Here is a 24388-nt window from a genome sequence, read left to right on the forward strand (position 1 = left end):
AAGTCTTTTGTCCCACTTCTCTGTCCCTGTCTTCTCCCTTTTCTTTATTTTAACTCCTCCACTCCCCTCAATTTTCCCAAGCCACCCTCACAAGAGTATTTTATATTTCTCTTTGTTGGGGCACTATGCTAGACTATCTCCTAGTTCAATTTTCCTTATACCACTAACAACTTCCAAAACCACTTTTGTCTGCTTTTTATTCCCTTTTATTGGGACATCTCTTTTTACAGTTTTCTCTATACCATTGCCAAGACTGATGGAGTTTTTTGTCTGCTTTTTATTTCCCTCTGTTTCTCCTCTGTTGTCTTGCCCCCCTACTTCTTTAAATTCTTCTTTAGATTTCTGCTTCCCTGGATTGAGAATTCTATTTAGGTTTGATTTTAATGATTTATGTATATTTTTATAATTTCACATAGTTCTTCTATTTCCCAGTTTTCCATGATGTCCAGTTCCAAAGTTATAGTTAGTTATACAATTCTTGTTTCAGAGTTCTAATCCACCTTAAGTTTATCTACTTCAACTGCTGTGGGGAAAAGCAATGTGAGCCATCTTAGTCTTTTGTTCTTCCTTAATATCCAGTTCCAAAATTGCAGTTAGTTATACAGATCTTATTTCAAAATTCTGGTCCACCTTAAATTTAGTTAATCCAACTACTTTAAACTGGAAGAGAAGCTGACGCCATCTTAATCTTTTGCAGAAGAGAGGAAAAGAAAAGAAGAGAAAGAAGAAGAAAAAAGCCTTCGGATTTCCCAGATCTTGAGTCCGATGTTTATTCTTTTCTTTAGTAACTGCTCAAAATAAATCACTTGTAGCAAGCTTGTCTTTGCCTCCTGCTTTTCCAAATTCTGATTTATGGTAGTTGGTTAATTAAAACTTAAGTAAACCTTTCGGGGTTTTGGTTTCTATTTAAAATCCAAAATCAAATGTAGAGTTTATAATTGTGTGGGTTTGTCACTTCTCTGCTTTCTATCCTTCTGTCTGAAAGCATTTCAAACAAAGAGCTTCGGGGGAGGGGGTGTTACAACCCTCCACTTTCCTTTCTTCCTTTCCTTTTGGAGAAAGAAAGTCCCGATCTGGCCATCAATATTATTTATGTTCTCAAAATTTCTTTGCTTTTTCCAGGTTTAATTTATAGTTGTGGGTTAGATAAAGTCTCCGAGGTGGGGTGTGGGAGGAGTCTTTATCTAACCCACAACTATAAATTAAACCTGGAAGTATCGGTGTATGGGTGTTGTTACGGCTCAATTGCCTGGAGACTGAGGTAAATCTGAGGACACTCCCTCTATCCCTTCTGGTGACTCCTGGTGACTCCCCAGATCAACCTCAGTCTTCGGCCTAAGAGGAGCTGTACAGTGACTCTCCAAAGAGAGTTCAGTATTTTTGTAGAATTATTATTTTTTCATTTCTAGTTTTTACAGGATTTTTTCTCTAGCTACTTTACCTTTAGCCTCTTCTGCCTTGGTTTCGTGCCCTTTTGCCTGGCTGCCTAGGCGCTTCTGCAGCCCGAAGGCCCCACAACACTGGCTCCCGGTGGAGGGGGGGCCAAAAGCCGAGCCTCGTCGCCAGCTGCCATCCGGAGGAGAAGAGGAAGCCATCGGACCCATGAAGACTGTCACGATGTTAAAAAGTTTGCTAGGCCTGAACTGCCTGAATTGACACTCAAGAGTTAAACTAAGAAAGCTTTATTGCGCAGGTCATAAAACAAAATGTTATCTGAAAGTGATTTATTGCGCACGCGTTACACTTTCCAAAATTCCTCTCTTCTTTGTTCGGCAGCCAACTTTGGCAAACGTAGCTTTCATTATCAAAATGTAACCAATTAGTTATTTCTGTTTCATTTACTTTTATTATTTTATTATTAAAGTTTGTTTATTAATTAGAATACTTTTAAAGACTTTTATTTTTCTCAATATCTCAAAAGATATGCGGAAGGGAATCAGCCACGGTCCATTGATCTCAGATACCCAGGGCATTTTTTTTCCCTGACAAAGACTTCAGAGGCAGCGAGAAGAAGAAGGAGCGGTTCAGCCAGAACCGCTCTAGGAATCGGACCACGTGACTGGTGGTCACCATTTTGAGGACAGCAGGGCACACGTGCGGAGCGACAAGGCAGCTGGTCTCAGTTGCCGCAGCTCCCCAGCACTGCAGGAAGCAGAGGATCATCGGGCCCGAGCTCTGTGCCGGCCATCTGGGGAGGGCCCAGCGCAAGGCGGTGCAGCGGTCTCCATTCGGTCTGCAGGTTGGCAAACGGACAGGAAGGGCCCGGATCCGAAGGAGCTCCAGATCCACGAGGCCAGGGAGACCAGCCCACGGCAGCAGAAAGAGAGAGAGAGAGGCAATTCATCCAACTGTGAGTACTGCGATGGCAGAGGCCACGCGGAGCACGGGCTTCCAGCTCTCTAAGGCCTTCCGATCCGGGTGAGGGACCCTCCAAGGGGGCAGGCCCAGGGCCCAGGGGGAGTTCACTTCCTAGGAAGTGTTCCTCCAAATCCTCTAGAAGAGAGAGGCCTAGACAGGAGGCCCCTTCTGCCAAGGCTACCAGCAGGAGGGCTAGGGATTGCATCAGCCCCTCCCCAGCTAGGTCACGCTCCCCACACAGGCCTCCTTCCCTCTCACAAGAACCTGGCTCTCCAGGTCCAGAGAGACGTTTGAGAGAACATAGCCCCCTGTCCCCTCCTCTATCCCCCACTCATTCACCGGGAGCGAGGGGAGACCCCTTTGGTCGTAGGGCAGTGGGTTCTCCCAGGCAGCATTTGGCCCCTCAGGCCCATGAGCCCAGGGACAACAGGGAGCCCCCTATCCTTACCCTGGCCTACCCAGAGCTGCCCGAAAGCTTCCAGAATGTGCTGGCCAGGGGCATAGCAGAGGGCATCACCTCGGGCATGCAGCACCAATTTCAGGGTGCCAGAGCCCGGTCTACCCATGGGGCTCCATGGGATCGCACAGCCAGGCCTGAGTCTCCAGTCCCCAGGGACTCACGGGACTCATCACCTTCCACTGCCAGCGAAGGCTCAGAGTCAGGGGGGGATGGAACAGAAGGATCTGGGGTTTTCGGAAGAAGAGGACCCCTCAACCCCTGAGACCTCCTTGTCTCAGGGTTTGCAGGGTTGTTCCCTCCCTCGTTGTTCAGTTCTCTTCTGCGCAAGGCTAAGGCCACAGCAGACCTGGATCCTCCTCCAGCTACTAGCCAGACTCCCACCCCTAGTACTAGCGGTGGGAAGAAAAAGCAGGGTCCCTTTCACAGGCCCCAGGTGGAGAGGGAGGAGATTCCCACTCCAGACCTCTTCCTCGAGATGCTGAAGTCTCAGTGGACCAAACTGGGTTCCTTTCCCACTCCTAGGAGTAATGATCGTAAATTCTACAACTTAAATGCAGCCTTTGACCAAGCTTTGCAGGTGCCTTCTATGGATGCTCCAGTAGCAGCCTTGGCCTCCGCTTCCTCCGTAATAACAGGAGAAATCTCCAGCTGCCTCAAGGCAGAGGACAGGAGAGCGGAACTGGTCATGCGGAGGACCTTCCAGGCCGCCTCGTGAGCCATCAAGGCGGCAGCAACTGCATCCTTTTTTAATAGATCGACCATATTGAGGCTGAAGCAGATCCGGGACAGGACGCCTGCTTCAGATGTAAGACTCCAGCAGGACATCACAAAGCTGCTGGCGGCGACCCAGTTCTCGGCCGACGCAACTCTGGATGCGGTAAAGTATTCCTCCAGGGCCCTAACATCTTCGGTGGCGTCCAGACGCCTTTTATGGCTTCTTCATTGGCAGGCCGACTTCCGGGCAATGTGGTCCCTGGCGGAGGCAGATTATGCAGGAGACAAGCTCTTCATACCTGCTTTGGACCCCATCCTCGTCAAGGATAAGAATAAGAGGAAGGTCTTCCTGTCCACCACCAACGTGCAGACCACCGAGCGACGCCATATGCCAGGAGAGCCTCATACCGACCACCGGAGCAGGACAACCATCACAAAGGAACTCTCCTCCCAGGTTCTCCAGACAGGGGGACAGGCAGTTCTCCTGGGAGAGGTTCAGACCCCAGAAGGCAGGCAAGCGGCCCTTTTGAGGAGGGGGCGGCCGCTCTTTTCGCAGGGATAAGTGATTCGGGATCGAATCTACCCATCGGCAGTCGCCTCTCCTTTTTCACAGACTGCTGGGAAGGCATCACCTCGGATGCCTGGGTCCTCCAAACCATCAGATCAGGACTCCATCTGGAGATCTGTTCCCTTCCACCCAGTAGATTCCGCACCTTTTCCTCCTCCAAGAACCCGGCTAAGCGCACCCTCATGCGCGACGCCATCCGCCACCTCCTGGACATTAGCGCCATAGAACCCGTTCCGGAGGAGGAGAAGGGAACAGGGTTCTACTCACACCTTTTCCTAGTCCCAAAAGGTTCAGGGGGGGGGGGGGAGAGCCATCCTAGACCTTAAGCTCTTGAACTCCAGAATAGTTTACCGCAAGTTCAAGATGGCTTCCCTCAAATCCATCCTAGAGGGGTCAGGAAGGGGGATTTCCTAGCCTCCATCGACCTCACAGAGGCCTACCTTCACATTATGATCGCCCCTGACCATCGCAGGTTTCTCAGGTTCTCCCACCAGGGAGACCACTACCAGTACAGGGGCCTTCCCTTCGGGCTGGCCTCGGCCCCCAGAACCTTCACTAAAGTAATGGCCACGGCCGCGGCCTATTTCTGTTCCCTTCCGGTCCATCTCCACTGTTACTTAGATGACATCCTAGTCTTATCCCCCTCAGCTCCCCGCGCAGAGAGGGACCTCGCTATCACCATCAGTACCTTGTCTTCCTTGGGGTTCTTGATCAACCTCGAGAAGAGCCATCTGACACCCTCCACCAGGCTCCAACATTTGGGAACCATTATCAGTTCTGTGGAGGGTAGGGTCTTCCTGTCCCAGGAACGCAGGGACAGCATCGTGGAACTAGTCCAGGAGATTCGCAGGCTTCGATCTGTTCCCGTAGCTCTCCTCTCCAGGCTCCTCGGGAAGCTCATATCCTGCATAGGGATTGTCCCTTGGGTTCGTCTCCACGCCAGAGACCTGCAGTGGTTCCTTCTCCCCCACTAGTGGAACAGAACAACCAACGCAAACTTCAAGGTCCTAGTGACCCCTCAGGTACTGCTCTCCCTCCGCTGGTGGAGGTCCTCCTCCCTGGCAAAGGGGTCTCTTTTCAGGGAACCGGACAGGCTGGTCCTTATCACGGATGCAAGTCTGTTCGGCTGGGGGGGCCATCTTCAGTCCCAGTTGGCCCAGGGCCGGTGGACACCGATGGACCTGTGAAAGAACATCAACTGACTGGAGCTCAGGGCAATCCACCTAGCCCTTCGCCGGTTCAAACAGACAGTCGCGGGGCAACACATCCTGGTGCTGATGGACAATGTGGCGGCAAAGGCTCATGTGAACAAGCAGGGAGGCACCCACTCCATGGTTCTTCGCGACGAAGCAAAGTGCCTGGGGTGCTGGGCAGAGCAGAACCTCCTGTTGATCCTGACAGAGCACATCTCTGGAGTGGAGAACCAGCAGGCGGACTGGCTCAGCAGGGAGACAATGGACCACGGGGAGTGGCAACTTCATCCCAGCATCTTTGCACAGATCAGCCAGAAGTTCAGTCAGCCGACGGTAGACCTCTTTGCCTCTCCATCGAACACACAGGTTCTGGATTTCATATCCCGGTTTCCCACTCGGGGGGCAGTAGACACTGATGCACTACGCTGCAGGTGGCCAGCAGGCCTTCTGTACGCCTTTTCCCCGCTCCCTCTCATCCCAGGGGTCGTGAAGAAGCTAGTGGCAGAGAGGGCAGAGATCATTCTAGTAGCCCCACACTGGCCACGACGACCCTGGTTCGCGGACCTGGTGGAACTGTCTGTCCTTCCTCCTTGACATATTCCACAGGAGAGGGTAGAGCTGCACTAGGGGAGTCTAATCCATCCAGTCCCGGAGTGGCTCAATCTGACCGCCTGGCTCTTGAGCGGGAACAATTGAAGGTGTCCCAGATCTCTTCCAGAGTCATCAGCACCCTGGAGGCTTCCAGAAGGAGATCAACCACCCGCATTTATGACGCAACGTGGATTGCCTTCACCAGCTGGAGCCAAGCCAGGCAGGTAGAGCCTTCATCAGCCTCCGTCCCTCAGGTACTGGACTTCCTCCAGGATGGCTTGGATAAAGGTTTGGCGCACAACATCCTACGCAGACAGGTCTCAGCTCTAGCTACCATCCTCCGGGGAGAGGGCTCCCAGTCCCTTTCCCAGGTCCCAGTCATCAAAAGATTCCTCAAGGGGGCAGCCAACCTCTGGCCTCCGGTAGTCCACCAGTTCCCCTCTTGGGATCTCCCCATGGTCCTCCAGGCTCTCCTGGAGCCGCCCTTCGAGCCCCTTAGGGAGGTTAGCCTTCAACTCCTCACCCTCAAGGTGATCCTCCTCGTGGCGATCACCTTGGCCATGAGGGTTTCTGAGCTTAACACTTTGTCCTCTAGGGCCGACTTCTGCACCTTTTACAATAACAGGGTCGTTCTCAGGCTAGACCCAGCCTTCATGCCCAAGGTCAATTCCCCCTTTCACAGGGGGCAGGAGGTCATTCTCCTGTACTTCTGCCCTCACCCATCCTCTGAGAGGGAGAGGTCCTGGCACCGCCTAGGCGTCAGAAGGGCCCTGCGCATTTATCTCAAGCGCACAGCCCCATCAGATGGTCGGAGGCTCTCTTTGTCTCCTTCCACACTTCGTCCAACGGCACCACCATCAGTAGGTGGATCAGGTTGGCCATCTCCAAGGCTACGAGGCCTGAGGGCTGCCCGTGCCACAGGGCATTACTGCATACTCCACCAGGAGTGCAGCCACTTCAGCGGCCTGGGCCACCCAGGCTCCCATTGAGGACATCTGCCAAGCAGCAGCCTGGTCCTCTCCATCACCCTTCATCAGGCATTACCAGCTAGATACCTATGCCTCGGCCGAGGTATCCTTCGGGAGGCGGGTCCTTCAGGGTGTCCTGGGCACTCAGGAGACTTAGGCCCAATAATCCCTCCCATGGACATCTAGCTTTGGTATGTCCCATACAGTGACTCTTCCCACATCCCACCTCGGAGACTGTCAGTTGGTCCTACCTGAACTGCATGTCTCGAGGGTGGTGTGGGAGCAGTCACTTCCCGCCCATCAGGCGCCAGCGCCCGGCAACCACAGACCATCCAGGGTTCAGGAAAGGAAGCTGCCATTGGTTTTTCTATTCTTCCCTTCCAGGTCCTTCTTCTGAATCATCGGTTGATCTGGGGAGTCACCAGGAGGGACAAAGGGAGTGTCCTCAGATTTACCTCAGTCTCCAGGCAATTGGGCTGTAACAATACACATACAGTGACTGCTCCCACACCACCCTCGAGACATGCAGTTCAGGTAGGACCAACTGACATTTTCTTACCCGATCTTTCATCTCTTCCACTCCCCTCCTGTTCCATTTGCTTTGACAAAAAGCCAGCATCTTGTCAGCCATGTTGAAGGCTGCCACCCGGACTCCGATTCATAGGGAAATCTCTGCGAGGGATCTGTTGCTTCCCTCAGGGTCTGATGAGACGCTGCCCTTCTTCGCCCCCACCTCCAGTGGAGGTTCTGATTCAAAAGGATCTTCGGAGATGATTTATAATAATAATAATATTGAATTTATTAGCCGTTCCCTTTCCAGGCAGGACTCGGGGCGGCGTACACTAGAACATATAAAACATAACACGTGTGTACAAACACATAAACATACATATATACAAAGACATACATGCACGGAGGAGGTAATAAATTACAACATTTAGACAATTAAAACCATTAACATACCCCAATAATAAACACCCAATATACAATAAAAATTTAAAATTTAAAAAGACAGTCAGGAGGAATACGAAAAAATTACGGTTGAGCCAGGCCAGATAATTGAAAGAGGTGGGTCTTCAACTGTACACGGAAGGAGTGGAGATCGGAAATAATCCTGATGTCACGGGGGAGGTCATTCCACAGGGCTGGGCCCATCACAGAGAAGGCTCTGCTCCTGGGTGTCGCCCCCCGACACTGTTTGGTGGACGGCACCCGGAGAAGTCCCTCTCTGTGTGAGCGAATTGGTCGTAGGGATGTGTGGGGCAGGATGCGATCCTGCATGTAACTAGGTCCTGAGCCATGAAGCGCTTTAAAGATCATAATCAAAACCTTGAAACGCACTCGGTAGACCACAGGAAGCCAGTGCAGCTCGCGCAGGAGAGGTGTTACAGGGGAGTATCTAGTCCTCCCCATAATCACCCGCGCGGCCGCGTTCTGGACCAACTGTAGTCTCCGAGTGCATCTCAAGGGAAGCCCCATGTAGAGAGCATTGCAGTAGTCCAGGCGAGACGTCACTAGCGCATGGGTGACTGTGCGTAGGGCATCCCGGTCCAATAAGGGGCGCAATTGGCGCATCAGGCGGACCTGATGGAACGCCCCCCTTGCCACGGCTGTTACATGGTCATCCATGGACAGCCGGGCATCTAGGAGGACGCCCAAATTGCGCACCTGTTCCATGGGGGCTAGTTGCACGCCCCCAATGGCCAGAGATGGAAGCACCTGGTTGAACCGGGGGGCCGGAAGCCACAGCCACTCCGTCTTGGAAGGGTTGAGTTTTAGTCGGTTGCCATCCATCCAGACCCGTACGGCCTCCAAACACCGGGACATCATTTCGACGGCCTCATTGGGGTGGTTCGGGGTGGAAATGTATAGCTGAGTATCATCAGCATACAGATGATATCCCACCCCAAAACCACGGATGATCTCGCCCAGCGGTTTCATGTATGTGTTGAACAGGAGGGGCGAGAGCACCGATCCCTGTGGCACTCCACATGTGAGTGACCTCCGGGTCGAACTCTGCTCCCCTGCCAACACACGTTGCGTCCGGTCAGAGAGGTAGGAGCCAAACCACCGTAAAACGGTGCCCCTGACTCCCAACCCCTCTAGCCGGTGCAACAAGATACCATGGTCGATGGTATCGAACGCCGCCGAGAGATCTAATAGGACCAGGATAGAGGAACAACCCCTATCTCTGGTCCTCCAGAGATCATCAACCAATGCGACCAAGGCCGTCTCCGTGCTGTGCCCGGGACGGAAGCCGGACTGGCGCGGGTCTAGATAATCATTTTCCTCCAGGTGACGTGGGAACTGCTGTACCACCACACTCTCTACAACCTTCGCTAGAAAAGGAAGGTTGGAGACTGGACGATAATTGACTAGGTCCGTTGGGTCCAGGGAAGGCTTCTTGAGCAGGGGCCTCACCACCGCCTCTTTCAAGGCGGCTGGTAGAGACCCCTCACCCAACGAGGCGTTCACTAGGCCCAGGAGCCAGTCGCGCGTAACCTCCCAGGATGCCAGTACAAGCCAGGAGGGACACGGGTCCAATAAACATGTGGTGGGTCGCAGACGTCCACGCAACCTGTCCAAATCCTCGATGGCAACCGAGTCAAACTCCTCCCAAAGCGGTCCCTCAAGACTCGCCACGGGCGTCTCTACTGGACCACTGAAAGGGGTCCATCCCATCCGGATTTGAGCGACTTTGTCCTGTAGATATTTCCCAAACTCCTCTGCTCTGCCCTGTAAAGGGGCTTCCCGCGGTCTCTCAGACAAGAGGGAGCGAGTCACCCGAAACAGGGCGGCAGGGCGGTTATCTGCGGACACAATAAGAGCGGCGCAATGTTGACGTTTGGCCGCTCTTAATGCCACAAGGTACGTCCTCAGATAGGCTCGTGCCTGTGCTCGGTCAAATTCGGAACGGGAGGATCTCCAACGACTCTCTAGGCGTCTCTTGTGGCGTTTCATCACCCTTAGCTCCTCGGTGAACCAAGGGGCCAGGGTGGTTCGTCGCCGCAGGAGAGGCCGCAAAGGCGCCACCCGGTCTAGGGCCCCGGTAGTCGCACTATTCCATGCGTCTACCAGGTCCTCCACTCGGGGGCGGGTCAAGTCCACAGGAGGTGGCCCAAGCTCCGTCTGGAACCTATCTGGTTCCATCAGGCGCTTGGGGCGGAACCATCTAATACCTTCCGGTTCCGCCTCCCCGCAGCGGGGGGTAGCACCAGGGAAGTCAAGCCGGAGAAGTGAGTGATCTGACCATGACAGGGGAATAATAGTTGGATCCCCTATTCCCAGATCACTCGTCCACTGGCCAGAGACAAAGACAAGGTCCAGCGTGTGGCCTCCCTCGTGAGTAGGGCCCTGAATTAATTGGGTCAGGTCCATGGCTGTCATGGAAGCCATGAACTCCCGAACCCCCTCAGACGCTTCTCCCATCGACGGCAGGTTAAAGTCCCCCATCACTAAAAGTTTGGGGGTCTCAACCGCCACCGATGAGATCAGCTCGAGGAGTTCAGGCAGGGCCGCTGATGTATAGCGAGGAGCCAGGTATACTATCAGCAGGCCCAACTGCCTCCCAGGGCCCCATCTCACGACAAGGGACTCACACCCGGATGTCTGCGGCACCGTGAACTCTCTCGGCTCCAAGTCTTCCCGGATAATCACTGCTACCCCACCGCCCCTTCCCTGGGCCCGAGGCTGGTGAAATGCTCGATAACCCGGCGGGCACATTTCCACGAGGGGTAAACCTCCCTCGTGGCCCAACCAGGTCTCAGTTATTCCTGCGAGGTCCGGCTCCCCCTCCAAAATTAGATCGTGGATGAGGGGGGCCTTATTGACAACGGACCTCGCATTGCATAACAGCAGTCTCAGGCCTTGGGTCTGTAGATCCTGACCACCTAGTATGCAGGGGTTGGTACAAACGACCGGGTATGACCAAAAACCCCGGTCTCCCAACCGACTACGCGCTCTTGATCTGTCCTCGCACCTGCCCCTCCCCACGACCGTTGGTATCAAAAAGCCCTGCACAGGAATGCTATCTTCCTTCTCCTCCCCCACTCCGCTCCCTCCTCCTTCGACCACACCTAGGTGCCTGGCTCTACCATCCCTCCTGACCTGTTCCCCCCCCTCCTCCCACCCCCCAACCCCAGGGTCCCTACAAATTCTTAAAAAATATTTTACTAAAAAAACCCTTAATTTGCGCTTCCTCCACCTCTCAGGGTTAATAAACCCATCCTCAAGGTGGGCCCTCGAAAGGGCTGGAGGCCAAACCTGCAAGAAAGGGGATTCCCGCAGCCGCAGTAATTCCGGCTTCGTGTACATAGAAATGGAATCATGGGGTACAGTTGGTTGGTAACAGGTGCTGAAGAAATAGATGTAAAATCATTGTTTGTCGAGAAGGTTTTCCTGACCCAAGATGAAAGGGTGAGTTAATGGGCTAGTCGCCTAACCGGGTTTCATTCAGGAGGGTTTCAAAATGGTGTAGGACATTTGTCAGACAGGGTTCATGAGAGACTCTTAAGAGCTCACATCTCCCATGTCTGTCCAGCTGGAGAACTTCCTGTTGAATCCGTGTTAGGAAAAATTGTTGATTATCTGACTAGAAAGAAAAGTTTGATATTTAACCTTTCCTTCATTTAAATATAATGCACATTTAATCAAATATATCAGCTTTGGGGTTGTATAAATGAAACATTTTGTCATAGATATTCACAATAATATCTACCATTGTTGATCAAGGTATTGCAGATAGTTAAATTGTGAAATTTGTGAGGTTTTTACATCTTGATAAAAGCATAGCTCATTTGTGGCTGATATTCAAGGAATGAACCAGATGTGAATTGCTATAAGAGGGATATTAGATAACCATTACATGCGGTAATATATTTCATATGAGAGCCGCCCATCAGAGGAAAAATGGACTGTGATGATGATGTGCAAGAATCATTTTTTAATTATTATAATCTTTACATCTAATACAAACACATTATTTAGCACATTGTTGAATTTGAAGAAAGAAAAATTAATCTCTATGTACAATAGCTTGCAAGCATTATCTAATTTGCATAAGTAAAAATTCCTAGAAAAGAATAAACAATCCAATTTTTGATTCAAGACCTGCCTTCCAAACTGAATTCCTCCAGACATGAGGAGCATTCCCTTAAGTTTAGCCAGTATGACTATAACCTGCTTAACTGAAGATGACCTTGATTTTGAACATGGGTACAGCAAAGGATTTAAAGTAATCAGTTCTTAATGTGAAATGTTTCTGTGGTTGTATCTTACATTTTTCTTGATGTATATATTTAGGTCCTCAACCCATTCATGCAAAAACCAAAGAGAAACTGCAGGTGTCGTGGGACAAAATGAGCAAATCCAAGTACAATGGAATTGAACCTGAAGATATAATTCAGAAGTATGGAATTGATACAGTCCGGCTATACATCCTGTTTACTGCCCCTCCAGAGCAGGACATCTTGTGGGAATCAAAGAGTAAGGATCTTTCTCAAAACCCAAATTCTTCCGCTATCAATTGGTATTTTTGTTGCGAAATGCCTTTTATATTTTCAAAATGCTGATAAAATTCCCTGATTAAATCTTTTTGCTGTTTTCATACTTCGTTATTTATAGTTGTGCTATTTAGCAGTTGCCATCCATTTCTCTTTATAGCAACCTTCTCTAATTTGTGGCCCACACACTTTATGGGCCTTTTCCATTCCGAATATTTGCCTGACACAAATGTTCTATATCAGCCTTTACCAAGCTGACAGCTTCCAGGTGTGCTATGAATTCAGTTGCCTTAATTCTCAGTCATCAAATATTCCAGCTCAGTTCAGTGTCAGACCTGCAAGCCATATTTTCTTTGGGTTTGGATTTCAGGCCTGCCCCACTTTCTATCGTGGGAAAATGGGAGGGGGGAATATATCGAGTTGGGTAATATGTATCATAATAACATTCTTCTTAGAAAGTCAAGGTTGCTTTTGTCTCTGTACCTGGCCGGATGTGAATGAGAGGAATTTGTCTCTGTGGCAGTGGAAGATTGAATCATGTGATGAACTTGCAGGTGTTGAGGCAGGATCTTGAACTTTCAACCAAGTGGGAAAACCTGGAAACTTTCAGATTCGGAAAGGTTTTCCCAGATGTACCAACATTACATCTCTAATAAAGTGGAACTTTGAGGAAACAAACCTCGGAGTTTTATTTCGTTGGGGGTCCTTTTTGGAAACCTGACATTCAGCACACTGGAAAAAAGTCATTAGAGTGTATGTGATTTTTATTTTAAAGATACTTTGAATGCTACTGAAAACAGAAGCAGATGTCTTTTTGAAAGAAGGATTTAATATTTATATACCATATTTTTTGGAATATAAGATGCACCCTTTCCCCCCTCTTCCCCCCCTAAAGAGCATGGAAATGTTGGTGCGTCTTATACACCGAATACAGCCATTTTTGGCCTCCCAAAGCCCCGCCCCGCATCCCATTTTTGTGAAAAACGGACTATTTTTCGCAAAAATTGAGGCTTTTTTGCCTTGCTTCAGCCCCCAACAGCACTCTGCAGGCTTCAGCAGGGCTAGGGCAAGGCACAAATGTTCCTGTTTTTGCAATTGTTTCTTCTCTGTCTGTACAAAGCCATACAAGGGTCATAGATGAGTTAGTTAACTTTGGAAGCAAACCCAATAATCCTCATGGAACTGGGGGGAGGAGTTATTTGCTTGCTGACTGACTTATCAACTCCTTCCCTCTGGGATTATTTTCCTCATGAGGTCATTAATCCCATCAATTCCTTCCTCATCTTAATTGAGCTATCTGAGGATGGCTATATTCCCCACACAGGATATGTTGTTTTTTATTGCATAACAAATATGTGTAAATAAGCATTGGCTGACAGATTTTTGCATTTTGCCATTAATTAGAAAAGCAGAAGGATCCTCAACATTCACATAGTAGGGATGCTCCTAGAGGGTACAAGTGTGAGAATTAGAGAGTTGAGGGAGAACCATTGTTTTCAGTGCAGAAATGTTTAAGAAGCAGATCTATCAAGAAGCAACTCAGATATGAGGATCTGAACTGTTATAAGCTCATATTTTTTAATTCTACAGAAAATGCGGAATGCTTACCTTACTTCTGTAAGCAGCTCTACGTTCATTTGTATTTTTCTTTCTGATTTCCACAGTAAGAGAGCACTTGGTTTTGACATCTCTTTTTATCTAACTTTACATTGGGCAGCTCTGCTAAAAGGTTCCTAGCACTAAATCATAAGCCTGAAGAAAGAAAGAAAAAAATCAGAATATTTTAAATACAATGAGCTGCTATACAATCAAACAACTTGAATATCATTTTATTCCAATTAAATAAGAATATATCTAATTGTTCTAAAATTAAAAACTGGCACTAATGACTGATTATTAAAGAAAGGAAGAACTATTCATTATTATTTTTCTTTTTTCCTAGCTGAAATTGTTATCTTAATGTGAGCTAATGAAAACTTCTGTCTCCTATTATTTTTCATTCAGCTGATGCAATCCCTGGAGTGTTACGATGGCAAACTCGCATCTGGCAACTGGCAACTAAATTTATAGAAGCCAGAAATTCTGGTCCTCTACCCAGTCCTCACTTACTTAACCAGAAAGATAAGCTGAATGCCAAACATATCTGGATGCAGAAGAACTTCACTGTCTCTGAGGTTGGAAAGAGATTCTGTCTATTCCAAACCTGTTAGCAATGTTTAACTGATGGTTAACATCAAACTGCAACAGAGTTGTAATATTTTATATTTATTTAGGCCGCATTTCTATAGTAAAACATCTTTCTAAAGTGAGGGAAATCGGTGTGGTTCTATAATGGGTAATAAGGATGTCATAGATGTAACAAAGCTAGATGTGATATAGCAGGAAGTGTTACCTTCCACAATCTGGCACACAGTTTATCTCTGTTTCCCTTCATCATGAAGAGTGGTAATCCAGAACATCTGAAGACCATTATCTTGGAGAAAGCTAGAGAATGCTTTGTGAAAACCTATCAAAAGCAGCACCACAAAAATCAGATTAGGAACACAAATTGAAATAGGGAAGAAAATGGTAAGTGAGCACCTGTCTACCCTAGACGAGTTCAAATCACCAGGACCGGATGGATTACACCCCAGGGTTCTGAAGGAACTAGCAGACGAGATCTCAGAACCACTGAATTATATCTTTCAGAGATCCTGGAACACCGGGGAACTACCAGAGGACTGGAAAAGAGCTGATGTGGTTCCTATCTTCAAAAAAGGGAAAAAATTAGATCCAGGAAACTACAGACCTATCAGCCTAACCTCAATACCAGGAAAGATTCTGGAAAAAATAATCAAGGAACAAATTTGCGAACACCTAGAAGCAAACAAAGTAATAGCCAAAAGCCAACATGGATTTGTCAAAAACAGATCATGCCAGACTAATCTTATTGCATTCTTTGATAATGTGACAAAATTAGTGGACCAGAGGAATGCCGTTGATATAGTTTACTTGGACTTCAGTAAGCTTTTGATAAGGTAGACCATAACCTACTACTAGATAAAGTAGAAGGATGTGGGTTAGACAGCATCACCACCAGATGGATTCGTAACTGGCTGACCAACCGCACTCAACATGTAGTTCTCAATGGAACTGCATCTACATGGAGGGAAGTATGCAGTGGAGTAAAACAAGGCTCTGTTTTAGGCCCAGTACTCTTCAACATCTTCATCAATGATTTGGATGAGGGAATAAATGGGGAACTCATCAAATTTGCAGATGATATCAAGCTGGCAGGAATAGCCAACACTCCAGAAGATAGGCTTAAGATACAGAAGGATCTTGACAAACTTGAACATTGGGCACTATCTAATAAAATGAAATTCAATGGTGAAAAGAGTAAGGTTCTACATTTAGGCAACAAAAATGGAATGCACAGGTACAGTATAGGTGATACCTTGCTCAGTAGTAGTAACTGTGAAAGGGATCTTGGAGTCCTAGTGGACAACCATTTAAATATGAGCCAGCCGTGTGCAGCAGCTGCCAAAAAAGCCAACACAGTTCTAGGCTGCATCAACAGAGGGATAGAATCAAGATCACGTGAAGTGTTAATATCACTTTATAATGCCTTGGTAAGGCCACACTTGGAATACTGCATTCAGTTCTGGTCGCCACGATGTAAAAAAGATGTGGAGACTCTAGAAAGAGTGCAGAGAAGAGCAATGAAGATGATTAGGGGACTGGAGACTAAAACATATGAAGAACGGTTGCAGGAACTGGGTATGTTTAGCTTAAGAGAAAGAAGGACTAGGGGAGACATGATAGCATTGTTCCAATATCTCAGAGGTTGCCACAAAGAAGAGGGAGTCAAACTATTCTCCAAGGCACCTGAGGGTAGAACAAGAAGCAATGGGTGGAAACTAATCAAAGAGAGAAGCAACTTAGAAATTTCCTGACAGTGAGAACAATTAATCAGTGGAACAGCTTGCCTCCAGAAGTTGTGAATGCCCCAACACTGGAAGTCTTTAAGAAGATGTTGGATAGCTATTTGTCTGAAATGGTATAGGGTTTCCTGCCTAGGCAGGGGGTTGGACTAGAAGACCTCCAAGATCCCTTCCAACTCTACTATTGTATTGTATTATTGTATAAAATCAGTTATTGCTTTGCAGTTGTCATCATATATTTCTTCATAATGTTGTAGTGGCCAAAAAAGTCATGAAGAACAATTGTAATGATTTCTCAGATGTTACCAGATAGCAGCCATCTTTGTCCTGCTCTAAAGCCAGGAATGTTAAATTGCCTTCATTTTACATTTCTCTTTTATAGATTACCACATACCAGCCCAATTTAGGGCTAATTTTCTGAGGAGGGAAGAGGGGTGTGAACCAGAGGTGGGTTCCTACCGGTTTGGTAGTGGTATGGCGGCCTGAGTCACTGGAATCAGTAGCGACCCAGGCCTGCCACGCCCCCGAACTGGTTCCCCGATTGCTGCTGTCGCTGCCACCATCTTGTTTTTGAGTTCTGTGCGTATGCCGAACAATTTTAATTGAATTGTGCACGCGCGCACAGCGCACATCCAGCACACACACAAGCAACCAGCAGTAAAGCTGGCCAGAACCCACCCCTGCTGTGAACACACATTCTACAAACTCCAATTAATTATGGAATATGTAGAATGCTCTGTGTCTGTCTGTGTGTGTGTGTGTGTGTGTTGTGTGTGTGTGTTCCACCACTACCCCAATAGTAGTGTGTAAAATACTCCTCCCAACTCTCCTGAAAGATCAGTGGTACTGAGAGATAACAGCTGACCCATTAATGTGACCTTGCTTGAGAGTTGGCTTTAATTTGTTACTTCCCATCATGGTTCATCACTTTCACTAGGATTAGGACAGTATGTACGTGTGTTCCACCATCACCCCAATAGTCCTTAGTAGTTAGTTTAAAGAGAGAGTAATCAAAACTCAATTGGTTTAGATTTTTATGTTAAAATACTGCTTTTAAAATCAAAGAGGCATTGGTTTTATTTTACTGCTATGTTATTTTAGTAGCCTATAAATGATGTCAAATGTTTTTTAAAAATAGAGAACAAAATATTTGCTGGACAACTCCTGTTGTGATCTAAATTAACTGAAGAAAATATTTGCTTTTGTGTTTTAGGTAACAGAATACTTCCTGGAGGATTATTTGTTTAATGGCATAATTTCTCGACTGATGGGCCTCAGTAACATATTGTTGGTGAGTATGCTATGTAAGTTGGTTTATTTTACAAAACATCTGTTTATTTTCTCAATGTACAATATGGATCCAATGTAGTATAATGTATAGTATCAATACATGTGGCATAATGTTTAGTGCTGTGTGTGTGTGTGTGTGTGTGTGTGTGTGTACCATATCTATCTATGTGCACACATACAAACACACATACAAAAGAAAATATGAAATTGTTATTTTAGAAATATGTAAAATGCAATTTCACTACACTTGATAATCATTAGTGGTTAAATATAGGTATCAAGCACATGTTTGCCCTGCAATATTGTCAATATAATTACTGTATTTATTTACTGACTGTAAATTGTGATGTACTTCTAATAGTGGAGTTTTGAAAGGCAGTCAGATAACTGTTACTTTAAAAAAATATTTTGAATAAAATAAAACCTTCATTTTCTCTGAGAATATTTAATGGCTAAATCAGAATCTGTGGCATAGACTAAATATATAGAAACAATAGATTTAAACTACAGCTCTAACTGCTAATATAATAGGATTTTCTCTGCAGGCCATCTTTTTACACCCTTAACTGAGGGAAGGTTGAATAAAACTTGAGAGCAGTAGAATAACACTTCCTGTAGCAGAACAAATCTTGGTATTCACTTTTACTCCTTCCCAATGAGGAAGTATGAAAGCTAAAATTAAAATCATAAAGTACACTTCCTTTAAACTATTTACTCTTCTTTCAGCAGTTGTAAACACAAACATTGAAGTCCTATTGTGAATCAAGCTGATTGATAATAGATAGACCATTGTCAAATGGAGAGGATTATAAGTGATATGATTCATGACAAGACCATCAGCCTCATGATATAGTTGGGGAAAGGCTGGTGTGTATTTCAAGTACAACACAGGAGGAACTTATGTTTTCTTAGCAGCTAGAAAGAAATATTCTACAATTAGAATGTTTATTGCTACCCTAATTATTGTATGGAATTGAACTGCTCATTGATTAAATCTTATTTTCTTGCTTGTAACATGATACAGCTTTGCCCATTCTAGCATTTTGTGTGTATTTAGTATTATGTAAATTGTCCACTGAGTGTTTGTTTGAATAGACAAAAGAAAATTATTCCCTTAAAGCAATGCTGCAACTAGTTAAAAACATCTTTTACCTGCTTTTGAATTGTTTGCCTGACTGGGTGATTTTTATGACTTCCATCATTTCTCACTTGGTCTCAAAGAAGTAGAAAATTTTCTTTTTCTTTTTCCTTTTCATTTTCTCCTTTCCACCCATATTGAATATGTGAATGGGAAATTATTGTGTTTTTACACTCACAGATGCCCAGAAAGTATTTTGGAAATAATGTAGTTATGGGGAAGCTTGCTTGTTAATTGGTGCTTTTATTAAGTATATTCTTGTGCTTCTAAGGTTTCTTGGCAGTGTGCAGAGTACTCCTCCCAACTCTCCTGAAAGACCGGTTTTACTGAGAGATAGCAACTGACCCATTAATGTGACCTTGCTTGAGAGTTGGCTTTAATTTGTTACTTCCCATCCTGATTCATCACTTTCACTAGGATTAGGATAGGAGAAAGCCAGATTCAAATGTGCCATTGTTTATTAATTACTCCAATATTGGGAATGGGAGAAACTGTTTTTCCTTCACTTCTTTTAATTTCATGACTATCTAGACCAATGTTTTTCAACTTTAGCAACTTTAAGATGTGAGGATTTTTAATTCTCTGAATTCCCTATGGCTAAGCAATTCTAGCAATTAAAGTCCACAAAACCAACGCCAGCCAGGTGTACATGTTTTGTCTAACATATCTTTCATATTTGCTTATTTCTGGCTTGCTTTTTGAAGCCTTATCTTCAGGAGCATTCTTTGAAATTTGCTAAAAACTGACATTTCTATGAACTGGATTCTACAATGTTTTCATCATGTTATTATGAAAAAAAGTTATAGATAATTTTTCATCTAACATCAAATGATACAGTATACTTTTACAAACTTGTTGATATTTTAAATTTATTCCCACGGTTAACAAAATCCATTTTTTCATTCTTTCCTTTCATAGCAAGCCTCTGAACAGCTTATCATCCATAGTGCAGAATTTGAAGATGCTCTGGCAACTCTCTTTGTTATGCTTGCCCCATTGGCACCACACCTGACTTCAGAGATCTGGAAAGGTAACTTTATTTATGAATTTAGTTAGCTATTTGTGGAACTTATATGGCCTCCAATCTCATACAAAGATCTTAGGTGGCCCACAACAATCAGTAAAACACAAAGACAACAATCCATCCCACTAGTATCAATCCACTCAGAGGAGTATTCTCTTGATTTGCTTAACTGGCAAAAAAACTGGAATAAAATTCTAAATGCAGTGGTTGAATTAACTACATTTAGTTGGTCAGTCTGAAATTGGTCCCTGGAAGATATTTTGGCTTGGAAATCTCATGCTGATTAGCATACCCATTAATTATTTTGGCTGGAGATAATGGCCATTCTATTCAAATATATCTGGACTATATCAGATTGGAGATGTTAATTAAGAGATGGCTAGAAACTTTATGAATCTGTGTAACAATGTATAAATGTGGAATGTTTAATAACTAATTGTTATATATTGCTGTTTAAAACATGGCAATGCTATCTGTTGTTATTAACCTAGTCAGATACTTCAAAATGGTTCAGAAACCGAGAACCATTACTAAAAGCCAGAACAAAGCAGCAAACTCATTTATGTTAATAAAGTTTCTCAATTTGGAATGTGGGCTTTAATTTAAAAGTCTGATGGGGCTTTTCTTCAGCTTTTACATGCTATAAACCTTGATTCAGACAAGGCTTTGAATAAGAAGGTATAGAAATAGTTTCTCCTACCAAGGTGAAAATTTTACTTGAAATCCTTGAAATTCTTTTTACTCAAGCATAGGACGGGAATGACAAATCACCCCCCTTTTTTTTCAGCCCCACTATCACTCACTCTCTTTTAAACAGGGGCAGTCTTAGTAGAAATTAAAAAGTTGTAAATTCTTACCCAGCCTCCACACTGTTTGTCTTCACTCTTTCTCCATACTTCTTCATTTGAAGCTGTCACAGCCTTGGGCAGCACACAGTGCCTGCCTTTTCTCCCCCACTGGATTGAGAGCTTCCACTGGATCAGATAAGGAGCTGGTGATCTCCTTACGATCTACAGAGGTTACCTCTCTTCTTCACCATCTCTTCAAGGTGATTTAGGGTCATCAAGATCCTCTGGCAGGGGGAATTCAACAAACTTCTATAGAGCCGTATAGAAGAATCGTTGTATCACTGTAACGTCAGCTCTGCCTTCTCTCCAATTATCAATAATACTCTTGATTACTCTTGATGTGGATTTTATTTTAGAATAAGTTTTTTCCTGAATAGAATCATAAGAACATTTATAAAACTAAAAAGCAACAGTAACAATTCAGCAGGTGCTGACCAGTTCTGGAGAACTGGTAGCGGAAATTTTGAGTAGTTCAGAAAACCAGTAACTACCACATCTGACTGGCCTTATCCCCATCTATCCTCTGCCTCCCGAGTCCCAGCTGATTGGGAGGGAATGGAGATTTTGCAGTAACCTTCCCCTGGAGTGGGGAGGGAATGCAGATTTTATAGTATCCGTCCCTGCCATGCCCACCACTAGTAAATTTTTTTAAATCCCACCACTGCTGTGTACGCAACAAAATATTGAGAATTTGACTATTATATGTCTTTTCATGTGACATTATGGCTACTACTAATTTTTGTCATCAATAGAATACCAACCAAGAGGTCTAACTAAATAAGATTAAAGAAGGAGTGGACAATTGTAGAAAGATTTATGGCAGAAAAATATGCATTCCAACTTATTTTTAAATGATACTTTGCAGCTTTAGGTAACTGATCCTATATAAAGATGAATCAAGCCATGTTCTTTCTGTTTGTGATTTCTCTAACTAAACTGGTTTTTAAATATAATCAGCAATTTGTACTGAAAAAAAATTAGTTGGATAAAACTTCATTCAGAGCTGTAATTCTTTCTAACTGCTTCCAAGGACTGTTCAATGCCATAAACCACTTTGAACTACATGACAGTAGAAAAGTAGGGGGGAAATATTGCTAGATTTTTTTCTTCAAAAAATCAAAATAAATAATTGAGCAGAAGAAACATAAGTGGAATTTATTTGTCTTGTAGATTTTATCTTGTTTATAAATCAAAAGCCCTGGTTTATGTTTTTATTCAACTACATTATAAACCATGTAATTAAAGAATTACAGATTTGTTACTGGCTAATAGTTACTCTTCCCTCATGAAAAACAGTACATGTGACAGTTTTTACCACAATCTATGCCTCATAAACAATAGTCCTGTGGACACACTTCTCCAAACAGCATGTTTTAAGCTTCATATATGTGCTAGTAGAGGAACTGAAAGCCCAAGAAACAGCCTGGAAACAAGCAGTTGATGTTCAGAATTGAAGCTAATCAGGTCTTGCTCTGTAAATTGCTTAGAAAATATTGGTAGGAAGCTTTGCATTATTTGAAAAAAAATAAGTATCAAAGCAGTAACTAAAATTATGACAATATTAAGTATATTATGAGGTTAAGAATAACCTAGATAGAGGTGATCTTCCACCCCCTGAAATAGTGGCAGGCAAATACAAAGCAGAAAGAAATTTAAATAAGAACTTAGAAGGATTTGGCTTATTGGATGTTTTAAATGCTAAAGAAGACAATTGGATTGGCCACAGAAGAATTTAACTATGTGGATTAAAAATTTTGTTTTTGGACTTAAACTTAGTTCCAGAATTTTAGAGAAACAACAACAACATGGCATATGCAAATAAGTTAAGTGAGAGGACTAATAGAGAAATAGCTCAATGGCGACATCTTGGTTAAGGAAAGATCCAGGGGGCAAGTCAAGGAAAATATAGAATTGAAAGTAGACATAATAAGTTTGACTTGACATAGAGGTGGGTTCCTACTGGGTTGGTCCGGTTTAGCCAAATAGGGAGTAGAAATTGGCCATACCTTTCCGAATCAGTAGCAATGGCAGCCTGGCCATGCCCCTGAACCAATTCTCTAGGCGGTGCGATATTGTTTTTGCCTTCTGCGCATGCATAGAGCAACCAGCAGTAGCGGCAGCCGGAAACTACCCCTGGCACAATCCCACTTAGGAGCTTCAGTTTATTCTTGAGCACCATTGGACTTTCTCCCTGCCTCTCCCAGCCAATGTTGCTCATGAGTAAACTGCAGCTAGGAACTCCCGCATGTTAGATGCTCCAAATTGACACAGAGGTGCGGATGAAGGTTAGGAGGGGGGTGCAACACACAGGATGGGACCCTGCTGGCCCTACGGCCCAGCTCAGTGTGCCATAAGTGTTCCCCCCACCCCACAAAGCCACAAGATCCAAAGCTGCCAGTGTCCGGTAAGATGCATATCTTGCAGCCCGCCTGCCCCGCCCTATCCCCTCTTCTACCTGCCACTCCCAAATTGTGCCTCACTGCGAGCATCTCTCAGCCATTGTGTGCAGGGAAAAACCTTGCACAGTAAAGAAAAACTTTATGAGTGTGAGAAGTTGTTAATTGCCTCGCACTCATGAGACGTTTTTCTTTACTGTGCAAGGTGGAGTGAGCAAGCAAAAAGGTGGAGGAACTATGGGGAGCCTCGCATGTATTGCACCCCCCTCCCAGCCTTTGCTTGTGCCTCCATGTCATTTTTGGGTGCCCGGCTTCTTGGCCTGCCCCGTCCCTGTCCCCACCACAGCTGCAACAGCGGCAGCTTTGGAAGATGCTAGCCTGACAGGGAGGGGCCTCCCACCCAGCAAGCTTCATAGTTACATGGCTTCGAAATTTGCCAGGCTGCCCCCCCCCCCCAGGCTAGCTGGCAAGCTGGGTGCCCGAAAACAGCATGGAGGTGTGGGCGAAGGCTCAGAGGGGGGTGCAACACAGGGAGGCTCCCTGCAGTTCCTCAGCTCATCTGGGCTGCAGCTGAGCCCGCTGCCCTGAGCCGGGGGACAGAGGCACCACAGGGCATGGCTGGAAGCATGCTAACCTTGCCTTCCCTGAGCATCGGACTCTGCCATTGCCATTGGCTCTGCCCAGCTCGCCCCTGGCTGGCTCCCAAGCTAGGAGTCAGAGGCCGGTTGCCCCTACCCTCCGGATCGCCACCATGAGCGTGACTCTCCAAGGGCTGCAATCGCGGTGGCTTCGTCCCAGTGGGAAGTGGGCTGTTCGACCCAGCAAGCTTTGTAGCCATGTGGCTGCAAAATTTTCTGGGCTGCTCCCATCCCCGCCACTGCTGCAATGGCATGGGGGGGGGGGGGTGTCAGGCTAGCACAAATGCTTAACTGTGTGTAGGCATGAGGAGGCAGTTCTGTGGGTGCATGTGGTGAAGAAGAAGCAGGGCGAGTATCCGAGCCAGTTCTGGGGCATGGCCAGCTCACCGTCCCTATCGGTTTGGTGACTCAGGCTCAATTTCCACTACCGGTTCGCCTGAACCAGTGCAAACCGGTAGGGACCCACCTCTGATTTGGATGTGAGATTTAATTCAGATAAAATGGAGGAATTGTTCATCAGGAGAAAACAAATCTGAAATTGGGGATTCAGTCTTTTCCTACTGGACCTATATTCCCACAACAAATCAAATAAACCTCCTGAAGATGCTTTTGAACCCAATCATATAATTTTGGTGTTGGATTAATCTCTACTAGACTTTTTCAACCATTACAGCAGAGGTTCCCAATCTTTTTCGGTTTGCGGCTCCCATAACACTTCGGATTTTTTCCGCGGCTCCCTTAATAGGTACATCCGATTTTTTTATAATTTTTGACTTTT

The 24388-nt window shown here is 45.7% G+C and overlaps 1 protein-coding gene across 5 annotated transcripts in view; it reads left to right on the forward strand.

Annotated features, from left to right (window-relative positions):
- Window positions 1–24388, forward strand: part of LARS2 (leucyl-tRNA synthetase 2, mitochondrial) — a 176028-nt gene that overhangs the window by 111531 nt on the left and 40109 nt on the right. For all 5 annotated transcript variants that reach the window (XM_081933357.1, XM_081933358.1, XM_081933359.1 and 2 more), the window contains 4 exons: window positions 12154–12336; window positions 14358–14527; window positions 17490–17567; window positions 19623–19734. In XM_081933357.1, coding sequence (XP_081789483.1) covers window positions 12154–12336; window positions 14358–14527; window positions 17490–17567; window positions 19623–19734 — 543 coding nt within the window. The remainder of the gene's footprint in view (window positions 1–12153; window positions 12337–14357; window positions 14528–17489; window positions 17568–19622; window positions 19735–24388) is intronic.

This window comes from Natrix helvetica (genome assembly GCF_964273705.1).
Source record: "Natrix helvetica genome assembly, chromosome: Z".
NCBI lineage: Eukaryota > Metazoa > Chordata > Lepidosauria > Squamata > Natricidae > Natrix > Natrix helvetica.